The 12,715-nt window shown below is 33.6% G+C and overlaps 1 protein-coding gene across 8 annotated transcripts in view; it reads left to right on the top strand.

Annotated features, from left to right (window-relative positions):
• LOC105326741 (GTPase-activating Rap/Ran-GAP domain-like protein 3) overlaps positions 1–9,994 on the top strand; it is a 122,979-nt gene extending 112,985 nt beyond the window's left edge. For 7 of the 8 annotated variants that reach the window (XM_066075971.1, XM_066075977.1, XM_066075976.1 and 4 more), the window contains exons 9-27: positions 513–611; positions 783–886; positions 1,089–1,209; positions 2,427–2,579; positions 2,868–2,983; positions 3,384–3,476; positions 3,568–3,642; positions 3,903–3,966; positions 4,253–4,303; positions 4,422–4,520; positions 4,618–4,731; positions 4,998–5,161; positions 5,351–5,503; positions 7,164–7,230; positions 7,328–7,408; positions 7,544–7,662; positions 7,934–8,027; positions 8,120–8,334; positions 8,489–9,994. In XM_066075971.1, coding sequence (XP_065932043.1) covers positions 513–611; positions 783–886; positions 1,089–1,209; positions 2,427–2,579; positions 2,868–2,983; positions 3,384–3,476; positions 3,568–3,642; positions 3,903–3,966; positions 4,253–4,303; positions 4,422–4,520; positions 4,618–4,731; positions 4,998–5,161; positions 5,351–5,503; positions 7,164–7,230; positions 7,328–7,408; positions 7,544–7,662; positions 7,934–8,027; positions 8,120–8,334; positions 8,489–8,635 — 2,129 coding nt within the window. In that variant the 3' untranslated portion in view covers positions 8,636–9,994. Of the gene's footprint in view, positions 1–512; positions 612–782; positions 887–1,088; positions 1,210–2,426; positions 2,580–2,867; positions 2,984–3,383; positions 3,477–3,567; positions 3,643–3,902; positions 3,967–4,252; positions 4,304–4,421; positions 4,521–4,617; positions 4,732–4,997; positions 5,162–5,350; positions 5,504–7,163; positions 7,231–7,327; positions 7,409–7,543; positions 7,663–7,933; positions 8,028–8,119; positions 8,374–8,488 lie in introns of all 8 variants that reach the window. The other variant, XM_066075975.1, reaches the window with a different exon arrangement.
• Positions 9,995–12,715: the final 2,721 nt, after the last annotated feature.

Below are 12,715 nucleotides of genomic sequence, written 5' to 3' on the forward strand. Positions count from 1 at the left end.
ACGTCATTAGAATGGCATGATTGCTTGCTGTCGATTGTGGACAGTGTTAATACCATGTGATGACGTCATGTTTTATTCTGGTCAATTAAGGAAATTGATGACAGTCAGCTGCTTATACATTCTTGAAATCACTGCTCACTTTCGATCAATAAGTGCTCTGAAATTTTGGTAAAAAATGAATTACGCCAAAAGTAAAACACTGCAACGATTTTGATACAGGAATAAAACTGGAAATACTGAAATATTGATTTTCTTCTCTTCTCTTTGAAACAGAAATGAAATAGCCCTCAAGCAAATTTAACAATATTAAAAAGAATTCGTTCGAGGATTTTTTTTAATTCAAAAACAAAAAAGGAGTAGGCTGTAAAACTTGTCTACGTTTGCCTTCGCCTTATTACCGGTATAAATAATACATAAAGTTATACGAACGGTGTTTTTGTTGCATTAAAATCTCATATTGTTCAGGTTATTAACCCTAAAATTGGTGTCTCGTTATAATTTCACTTTTACAGATGACCCTTCGCAGTCGTTTAATAGTTTTTCAGACCTATTGGGAGACAGAATCAAATTAAAAGGATGGGAAAAGTTCAAAGGTGGTTTAGATGTCAAATGTAAGTGTGGTTTTCTTTAATCATTTTCTTTTGATATTTTTGCAATTTAACACGAAAATACACTATGACGTCTCATTTTCAAAATATCCTTATGGTATATTCTGAAAACGGTGTCGTATGAAAAGTGTCTCAATCATGTAAATAGTGTACCATATCTCATTTCGGTTACAGCAAATGCAACTGGAACTGAGTCTATATATACAGTTTACGAAGGCCACGAGATTATGTTTCATGTATCTACGTTGCTTCCTCATTCTCTTGAGAATAAACAACAGGTAATTGGTTGATCCTAAAAAAAAAAACATAATCATATTTTCTCCACCAAAATCATAGTTCTTTGTTATTAAAAAAAAATATGTAGTTTTTATTTTTTTTTTTGGGGGGGGGGGGGTCATCTCACTGATAATCAGCATTAAACATGAAAATACTATAAGATTTATTAGAAAAATTAACCTCCTTTTCAAAAATTTCTTTTAGGTGGAAAGGAAGCGACATATAGGAAACGACATAGTAAACATTCTCTTCTACGAGTCTAGCAGTCCGGACCCTCAAGCATTTCCTCAGTTCAAGCCCTGCATGATGAGGTCACGATTTACTCGTATCCTTTTTCTTCTGTTTTGTGTTTCAATAATCAATCCGTTCTGTAGAGCTTCGTCAATATAAGGCAGCGTCAATGAGGCGACAGGCAGAGTTAAGGGCTCACTCGCCAAGGAAGTGCCTAAGCACCCACATTATTGGAGAAACAGGCGTTGAATAAGACAAAATAATTGTTCGATCTAAACTGTATTTAGCTATTAATTTTAACACGTCGATTTTGACACACTCGACGCTATATATACGTATATACGTACGGATTTTGAATTAGAAATCATATGAACCCCGCTTGGTGCGTCTAATATGTTATTGACAATTTAATCACCATGTTCTTCACGTGGATTTAAACAATGTTTGTTTACAGGAAAGATTTATAATGAAGAAATAAGCTGGTTATGACTTATGAATAAAAGGATTGGTTCTGCGCTTCCCATTTATCGTTGATGATAATAAACAAAAACAATCATTTAAAATAAAGTTATCTACCGATATTTAAATTACAACCACTGGGGATATTTTCCTCCATTTCTTCAATATTCCGATTGTGTGTAGACAGTCCTTAATAAAAATTTAATTTCTCGATGATAAGAATCTGTAGACATTTTGACTATCGAGAATCTGCAATATACACAAATAACGATATTACTTGGTTTTATGATTACGATCTGATTAAGTCTCGTGCATTGTGTGTCGCAACTTTTATATCCTTGTGAGCGAATTTTCTTTTTTCAAAACGTTTTTGACAATGCTTTTAATTCTCACTGTCTTTCAAAAATAAAGATATTCGAAGAGAAAACGTTGTTGGTCAATGGAGAGAAAAAACAGGTTCAAAGTCTTTCGTCGATTTTTATGGTCCCAGATTGCCTTATGAACATATTAAATTATTTATTCCAAGATCTTTAAGTACAAGGATACTGATGCTAATTCGGAACTAATCAGGCTGATCGATGGCTACCTTAAGGGCTAGAGTTAGCGCCACTTCCTGTCCCACGCACTTCCTGTCTTAGCTTTCCCCTAACAGATCTATCACAGAGAGAGGACAGATGCTGGTGCATTTATAGAAAAGATGGAATAAAAATTATTTAAAAAATACAAAAAATACGGTGAACAGAATTTATATCTCAAAATAAAATTCAGTTTTTAAAATACATTGGTATTTTTTTTATGTTATTTTGTGTGTATTTTGTTTGATTGATGGGTTAATTCCTTAATGCACTTTAGATATATTTGCTGTTGTTTGTTACAATACATGTGATCGCTCTTATAAACTCAACGTCTTTTCCGAAGAGTCGGTCCCTCTTTTCGGACCGCCTCTTCCCTCGCCCCCTGTGTTCCATGACGCCGATGAGTTCCGAGAATTTCTTCTCGTCAAATGTAAGCACTTCTCAAATACATGTATTAGCTATAAAATAATTAAAATGAAGGATTAACAAAAGATAACGTGTTATTCTGCTTGGCATGCAAATCGTCATCCAAGAAGCATTTCACAAAGTATTTCTTGATTTATTGGAATGTGTGATACATGTAAATCTACATATGGTCACTAATAGATGTAACTATTTTATGATACTTTTGCATAGATGTTCACTTGTTTCATGTATTTTATATCGAGTGTTAATCGAGTGTTTTGATATATTATTTGTGCATGGGATATCGTTTCAGTGATAAATGGCGAGAAAGCCGCCGTTAACAATCCTTTGTTTGCCCAGAAACGAGAAAGAACTCTAGAGATGCTGATAAAGAATATACACCAGGGATATATGATGGAAACCAATAAGGTAACGTATATAGTCTTATTTTATGTTAGATATCACTCAATATTCTCTATTGATGAAAAAGAACATCACACGTTCTGGCTGCAAACAGACAAAATACACAACGCAAATAATAAAAAGAAACGAAAACATATCTGCTGTTAGCATGGAAACCGTCAGTTTGAAAAGAAAATTAGATTTGGATTTATAATTTGATCAATGATAAAATATTAGTTTCTATGAAACTGGAACAAGGGTTTTTATCTCCTTACAAAGCGTAAAGATTGCAAAGGCCGGTAATAAAAGCCTTTACTACGCACGTGTATGAAATCAATTTGAAATTAAATTTAAAATGAATGAAAATTTTTCCCCATAAGCTAAAGATACATTTGTTCAAAACTTTTTTCTCCGTCTTTTTTATTAGCTGTACAGAAGAGCTTTTAGCGATGTGATTCAAGACGCCCACATCTCCAGAAAAGAAGAAGCTAGACGCAGCGAGTATCTTAGAGTGGGCCAGGTAAGAAGACTAATGTCAAAAGTCAGTGTGCATTTGTTTGGCTGAAATTAAAGTGTCTACATTTAATTACGGTCGCAAGTCTTCCTTTCAGACCTTAAAAGTAAAAACGATTTTGAAAGGTGATGCTCCAACAAGCTTAGTCACAACAGGACTTCTTAAACGAGAGGCAAGTCCCATCGACTGATTTTATACTCTATGTTATTTTTTCGCTTTTAAATTTCATAAGATTCTTTACGTGAATAATTTTATCTCTGGTGAATGGTGTATATAGTACGCAAATTACAAAACTTCTACAAACTAGTTTGTGAACTTATTTTGAACCTTTTCTTCTACAAGATATAAATCGCTGTCAAAAAAGCAAGGTCTCCCTGTCATGTGTTTAAAAGTGTTTGAGTGTTTGATTGGTTCATTGTCTTTGTATTGTAGCCATGGGAACCGCAGTCATTCTGTATGGATTTCCCTCATCCAATTATTTGCGGCGATTCTTGGGGTACGTCGATCACACGCGACTTAAATTTGTTATTTGTCAAGGGTCTTTGTTTTGAAAGAGTTTTTTGTGTTTGGAGTCAAGTTGTTATTCGAGAGATGTGAAAAAAAATGAAGACAAATGCGATAGCACGTGTTATCGTGTAACACGTTGGTAACAGCCTCAACAAAATTTTATTTATGGCAGATCTGAAAAGAAGATTATTTTTTATGAAATATCTTAATGCGTTTCTGATAATAAACTTTCGGTCCACACATCATTGTCCTTATTGATTTTTGTTTTCTTTCAGGGGACAACAAATTAATATTATCAACGGAAAATGGCACGTTTATCGTGGAAGGTAATGTTGCCGCGACGTCAAAGAAAAAAATGAGAAATGATTTCGTTAAAATCAATTTCAATTCATTCGTACAGAATTTTAAATCATCATCTTATCATACTCGGTTTTTTTTTTCCAGAGGGTCTAAATCATCGATCAATATTTGATAAGTCTGTCCCTGTTAAACAGCTGGATGTTGTGGAAGCTCACAACCTTTTGATTTTTAGATGCGACAAAGGTACGGAGATCTATCAAATGCATATTAAGTATATTCAACTATTGATTTACAAGATCAGCGGTTTTTTTTCAATATTAATGTCCTCTCATCAAAACAGGTAAAGAGGGAAAGATCTACGTGTACAGATTGAATGACTTCGAAGGAGAGGTGTTGGATAAAGTTACAAGGGGAAAGGCAGAATGCAGGGAAAACAGAATCGAGAAAACAAAGGGTATCGGAAGATAATTCATTCCAAACTAAAACAACTCTCAACTTTAATGCACCATAGTTTCACTTTTTTTTTAAATAAAGCTAATAACACACATCTAATATCATACACAAAATAAATTCATGATTCTTTTTCTCGTTGATTTCAGCTTGTGGTTATTAAATTTTTCAAAGGGGGAGGGTGGGTGGTTTTATATCGCTAAAAAGGCGGATGTAGCACACATCTCAAAAGGTACACACACAAATGTACTTTAAAATATGTTTAATCAGGTTGCCATCTGTACGCCCTGAGCAGGCAAGGGGCCAGCCATCTAAGAATGGTGGTGGCGATTCAGAAACGTCTCCTGTTGTTTACGTGGAAGCATTCCGTGGCTTGGTCTACGTGGTGTCCAACTGTTGACTTCGAAATCGTGGATGGCTTCAACTTTGTTCGAGTATGCAGTTATCCTCGTAAATTTTAAATCATGTGTGATGGCCAAATAAAAAAAAAAAAATTTTATTCAGTTTATGACTGTTTACTATAAATTTTGCTGATCTGAATCATTCCACCGATGTGTTATGAATGCTTCAGTGAAGTGTGTGTGTGATTACTTGTAAATTGCCTATCGCGTGTTTTAACACAGGAACTACAGGCCTTTGACTCGCCCCAACTGATAACGCTGATCGATGGCGTTCGAGATGACAACCAGATCTGTGTTGGATACAAGAACCAGTTTGACCTAATTAATGAGAAAAACGGAGACACTTTGCAACTGTACCAGGTGGAGGCAAATAAGGTAAACCCAATTATTCATTGTTGCCATAAATGAATGTCATTGACATATTATATTTCTTCTATTCTCGAGAAACATTTAGCATATTTATGATGGCCAATTATAAGGATAGCCTCAGATGCCATTTTTCCTAAGCCCTTAAACGCAACATTATTTTTGTATTCATATCGGAATTCGTGTTGATATATCAAATCGTTACAATCTTTAATATTAAAAAGAAAATGCGCACTTTCACCTGGAAGACGACGTAGAAGCTATATCAAGTTCAAAAAGGGTATGATAAGTCTTATACCAAGACATTTCCCCTCATTAAAGCTGGACAGTTAAGTTGCAATCATAGCTTGGTTTAAGTGGACCGAATGATAAAAGGATCAATAATTTAAGCATCATAGTCTTCGACATTCAGGTCAATCAATTTGAAACTGTTATTGAAAAAATCTACTGAAATTGTGAATATGTCAATATGAAAGCAAGGGGGTTAAACAGATCATGATTTTTCTGGTATTCATACATGTAGAAAATTGGCTCATATGTATTTTTTTTTGTTTAAACAATATTTTATTTCAAAATGAAATAAGATCGGACAGCAGGCATAGCCTATTTTTGTCCTTTCCCTTTACTTATATACATATTTTATATGTATGTTAGTTTACATATAAATCTTTTGCACCAGCCTGTTGATAAACAATCATCTGCTCCGCCTCTTTCTCGGAATCGTTCATTGTTTCCTGTGTTTAGCATTATCTTAAATTTCAGCGAAAATAGCTGAAAACATACTGACATGCGATCAATTCTCGCCAAGGACCGATTAACCGATTTTTTGTATATTATTTTATGTATTGATATAATGACGCAACAGTGCACTGGCGAGAAGTGGTCCTTGGCAAGAATTGGTCGTGTGCCAGTATGGTACATTTATTATTTTTGTAAAGCAACAGTGTCAATATGAGTATGAATAGTCTAAGGGTGATTTGAATATGAATGAATATGTTTTATATTACCTAGAATGTATGGGTGGTTTTTGGAACCATCGGCATTTCATATAAATGAAGCATAAATGTGCACAAACTTCTGTTGAACAAGTATAATTATAAACTTCCACATGTTGGACAAGTTTGTTGTTTTCAACATTAATAATATTTTGTTAACAGATCTTGCGTAAACGGAAAATGGAGGTTAGAGTCTTAGCTGCAACACAAATGCTTCACTCTTTTGCGCATATTCTTCCGCAATGACACTAACATTTCATTTATATTATAAAACTAGAAATAAAACGTATCTGAAAGAAATGTGAAAACGTTAACGTGGTCAGAAAGCAAATGAAGTTAACTAAGTAGTAGAATTATTAATAGTTTATTTATTCAATCTTAGGCCTCATGATGAACTGAAACATTCTAATGAAACCAAAGATTATCTGTAAATACCTATCTAGAAAGAGTTATTTCCTTTTCTATATTTGGAACATTAATAAATAGTCTCTTGGGGGCATTTTTGTTTAACCCGTAGTGCCCCCCTAATGTGTTATATGAGCAGAAATTGCAATCTTTAGCCAGCTTGTAATACAGCATATTATACCAAGCGATTTTCATTAACATAGCTTCTTTTTATAACTTAAGGCAAGCTACTATGTTTGATTATAGATGTACTTAAAACGAATTTCTAGGTTAACTTAGTAGCAGCTTTGGATATATATGAAGATGAAGAGTCAGAATTACTTCTGTGTTACAATCGTGAGTAGATTTTGTGGTTAAAAACATTTTGGGAATTTTTAAACAAATATTTTAAGAATTACCAAAAGTTTGGCTATGACTTAAACTTATTTTGCAGATGTAAGTCATTTCCAAAAGCTCTCAGAGGAAACATCACATGATTTTGACTTCAACTGGAACTCGGAGCCAAGTGACATAGGTAGAGAAAACTAAGACTGAATTACTATAGTATATAATGTGGCCATCAGTCAATGACAATTAAACTGAAACATTGTGTTTAAATGTGCACATAGTACATGTAATACCGTTTTTTAAAACCTTGCTTTACTTTCAGTTTGCGCATTCCCTTATGTAATGGCCTTTACCGCCGACTCCATAGAAATCCGCCTCATCATCAATGGCAACCTTGTACACGCCATGTCTCAGCCTGGATTGTCTCTGATTACATCGAAGGTAACCAAGCATCATGCACATTCACCTTTATTCATCTCTCTCTCTCTCTCTCTCTCTCTCTCTCTCTCTCTCTCACACACACACACACACACACACACACACACACACACAGACACAGACCTTTAATCACATTTTCAGAAAATAGTTCATTAGTTTATTTTTTTCAACCTGGCTATCATCATTATAGTATTTTATCTATTTTGATATTGATTTATTTGAATTATTGGTTCTGATACCAACATTCTGGTATGGCTAATTTTTGTCACTATAGTGTGATATCTACTTCTGCACGTTGGCTGGTCCGGGTGGCTCACCAAAAGAGAAATCGACAGAACAGAGATACACACCCCCTTCATCCCCATCTGGTAGGCTCAAATTAAATTTGAAATAATTTTTCTTACCAATTTGTTTTTAACATCGGAACAATGTGTTTTACACACCTTTTCGTTTTGTTTAGCCAAAACCCTGCGCCCTCCCCAATACATTTACAAAATCCCTCTCTCGTGCCTTGCCGGGCAAATGACGACAACTGACAAGTCCCCCATGAATCCAACGCCTCCTCACCAGTCTACTCTTCTGGCCCCAGTGGCTCAAAATGGCGATCGGTCACCTAGCAACAAGCGCCGAAGCCCTCTGTTGAGAACCAAGTGCATTCATCCAAGTGGCGAAAAGGTATAGCAGCTGTAGTGTCTCTCCTTGTATTTCTTGACAGTGAGTATAACCAAATATCGTCGTTAATAATATTCTGCTAATTGTCCTGTCTAAAGTTTTATTCTTGGAGAATTTCATCATTTTTACTTTTTGTGGTTTTTTTTTTTTTAAAAAGACTGCTAGTGACAGACACGATTCGTCGGGATCCGATTCAGGGATCTCCATTCTTAGACCGGGGAACAATAGTTCACCTCCTGACAGCCCGTATCAACAGACAATATGTACCCTGGACTTTACACAGCAGGAAACGGACCTAGTTTAGCACGTCATGGCGTATATATGTGGTGCAAGCAAGACATATTACGTAGCGCATTTTCATATTATGAAGGTGCATGTGCCTTAACCATGTTCAATCAACGACAGTGGATGCTAACTGGTACTGAGGCGTCAGATAAACAATATTCGGAAGATTACAAGGCCACGCGTCTAAAAGAAAGCTAATGAAGGTTTCCGATGACGTTGCTCCTTATTTTCATTTGATACACCGGTGGCACCTGATCATAAATGTTATTAATTAACTAAGATGAGGATGTTGCATTTGTGTTATTTTTGCTGGCCTCAGAGCGGATAACTGTATAGTGTTAAAGATTATTTTCATTCTGTTTTCTTTCCATTGAATTATTATTAAAAAAAAAATTTGAATTTTTTCTTGAAATATGGTGCTATATCTACAAATGTGATGTGATTAAGAACGGATCTGGAGAAGGGGAGCAATGAATTGAATAGTGTTTGAATAGATTTTTTCAATACCTCGTTTTTCTTTGCCTTGTAAGTAGATAGCATCGTTATGTATATATTACAGTATGACAAGTCAAACATTGGATATCGTACTTGGAAAAAGAGAGAGTTTTTTTCTCCTTGAAAAGTTGGTGCAATATAGTAGGTATATAAATAATTAATTTTTCAAATGGTATGGTTTGTTATGTGGATTTTTACTGTGCTTTCAGTTAATTGAAAGGGAAGGGATACTCGAAATGAATGAGATTTTCTAAAACCGATATATAAATGCGCTTTCAGCATTTTAAGAAATTTTATTGGATTTTACTGAAGGATGACCTAGCAGATGATATGTAGCTTTCCTTAAATTGATTTGACATTATCTTAAAAATTGAGCACTTTTTCTTCTCAAATCTTTCTAGATAATATTTTTTAAAGTTTCATATACACTTGTTTTTTTTATCCTTTTGAATTTTAAAGAAAAAAATATTTTGATTTTTAAAGACCATTGATTCCTCTACTTCATTTTCATTGTTCATAATACATAGGACGTTCAAGCAAATAAAATAAAGTGTTCAACCCTGTTCAATCATCGGATCGTCACATTATAATATTAAACATTTTGAAAAGTATCAGTATTAAGCAAAGAATAAATGCTTATTTTTCTCCTGTAGTTTTCTTCATCTCCGTGCCGAGAACTGTCGTTTGGTCGTTTAAGTCGTCAATTTGCCTTTTTGTTTCATATCCATGAAAACATTTCAATGACTCAGGTTCATAGAGATTTTTTCCTGTTATTTGCACATGAACGTCATAATATATATTTTGTTCCCTTAATATGTTGTTTATTTTTGTGTTCTGTTTTTTTCCTAGATATGTTTATCAGAAATAAATTTATTACATATGTTTCATTGTTTTTGTGTATTTTTTCTAATGCAAGTTTTACGCGGTATTCCGTATTCCATATAAAACAAAGAATACTAGTATATCACCGCTACATTGTATGTACATGTATTCCTCTTGTTGTTGATCCTGACTGATATATGTAATGGCCAAAACAAAGTATCACGCACTGAAGTAACATGGTCACGATTTGAGCCTAAATCTTTCTAAGCGCATCCCCCCACCTCAAAAAAAGATGCTTTACTAAGGAATTACAACAGTTAAAATTTGAAAGTTATTTGTCAAGTTTGAAGCGAGATACAGAGCTCACAATGCTGTGTTTTGCAAACATAAACAACTAATAGCTACTTTTACACTGCATTTAGTGACGTTTCCAGGACACCGAAATCTTAAATCGACGAGAATTAAGTTGTTTTGTACGATTTACCAAATTTCCAAGAAATACATGACAAGCACTTTAGATTGTTCTTCCTGATTGCAAAATTCAGTCAACTCATGCTCAAGATAATGAAGGATTTTCCGCTGGCTTACAATTTGACTCTTGAGCCGAACACACTTGGAATTCTGTTCGGATAATAATGGATCATTTCTAATCATTACCTCTTGTTGTTTAAGCTTTGATAGATCTTCTACTAAAACAACACATGTCCGCGTTAACTGACGTGACTTTATCATAAGAAAATCAATGTAACATGAATTTCGAATTTCTTTTATTTTTAATGATCAATCCACATCTCTGTAAATTGCACGATTCATTATGATGAATCTGGGTCTGTGCGATTCGAGTGTCCATAAACAATTTGCCAGTTTGCAATCCTTTGAGAAAACCAGAAGTACAATAATAATGTTTATTATATTGATCAAATTACATATGTTTTTCGTATAGATATCATAAATATTAGGTTATAATTTTATCTAGAACAGTTTGATGTCGCTAAGAAACAGGTTTTTAGATCCACGATTTGATTAGTTGATTAGTTAATTACGTCTTGGCTTTCGTAGGTTCAATTTGTTAGTTAATTTTGCTAACAAAGTCTAGTACACATATGCAAGGTTTTCTCTCACAGTGTTATAATACTTGAAAACAATCAATTCGCGTGGGGGGGGGGGGGGGGGGGGGGTGACAATTTGAGGTCGCGCGTTGAAGTTTTTGAGGAAGACATAATTTCAAAATGAATTAGTACTGTCATTTAATGTTCGGTTTATTGCTGCTTTGTTGTCAATGAACACGATACTTCAATGATTTATTCTCAACAATATTAAGAAATGTATCTAAATGTTCACAAAGTCAAACCGATCATATAACCAAATATTTACATTCAGTGTATATTTCCTCATATGTTTGCATTGGAAATCTGCGACGTTATGAATCTATGAATACACTTTGATAACTCATGCGGCATGTGCAGAAATATAAACGTCTTCACGTGTTTTGATTATATTTATTCTTGTAAAATTAAATGAACCGTTCAATCTTACATAACCAATTTGATATATACTTTTGAAAAATAATCATTAAATCATATCTAATCCTTACTAAAAAATATTTTTCTCTACAAAGTTTCTGGCACTGTATTTTTAGTCGCGGAAGCGAACTAAATAATATGTAAAATGGCTGTTCCATGTATGTTTCAGATCCCTGGCTCAGTGCGTATATAATGGCTTTAAAGCGACAATACACATATATTTAAAAAAAAAAAGAGACATCAGTATGAATATAAATATAAGCATTGAATGCTTATCTTTGGATGTCTTTGGTCCAGTAACACAACAAGCGTTGCAGACAAATTGTTTCATACCACGCTAACGTGCGGTATTCAATTTATCTGCACCTCTTGGTGTGTTAAAGGACCAACGACATCCAAAAATAAGCATTCAGTGCTTAAATGATTATATCAGTTTATTCAAATTTGACCATTTTGTTATCGCATCAAGGTCAGGTCAAGGTCACTACCTTTTTCCTCAACTTAAAGGTATTAAAAAAATGTAGTTACAATGTATTTGCAGTTATGTAGACATCTGTTTAAGATATGACGTTTCTATTCTTCCATGAAATGATAGAATATCATAATGTGAATCAGCTAATACTACTTAATTGGAATAAGAATGTATTTAAACAAAAATTAATATAGGTAAGCCTGCATTTCCTCCATTTTGTCTTAAATTTTGAAGATATTTTTATTATGTTTTATGCTACCAATATTAGAATATTTCTGATTTTTACATATTATGAAGATCTTTTATAGATGTATAAATTGACAGAAACGCTAATATATTGACCATTTGATAAGAGAGAAAATCCGATTAAAGTGATTTTTTCACACAAATCTACTTATTATAATAGAATGAGCGCTTAAAAAACTAATGAAAATGTTATTTGATAGGCAAATCATATTTTAAAAACATATTCTGAAACCCAAATATCTTATCAATAGATCACATTAGTTGACAAAATCCAACATTAATGTTATTGTTGAAAAAAAAGCTAAATAGACTGATGGATCTACAGCAATTTTGAATTGCAATAACATGTGATATTTTTCTACGCCAAAGATCCGCCAAAACTATAGTTCTTTTTAGATTCTAAACTTTGATTATTTCTATTGTATGATAGTACAAAATAATTTCTTAGTATAAAAGAAAGAAAAATATGATATTTTTATTTCATTTCCTCTTGATTTAATGAACACTTAATCAAATGTACTTTTCAAATGGCAATTCGAAA

The sequence above is a fragment of the Magallana gigas genome, chromosome 2, assembly GCF_963853765.1.
Source record: "Magallana gigas chromosome 2, xbMagGiga1.1, whole genome shotgun sequence".
NCBI lineage: Eukaryota > Metazoa > Mollusca > Bivalvia > Ostreida > Ostreidae > Magallana > Magallana gigas.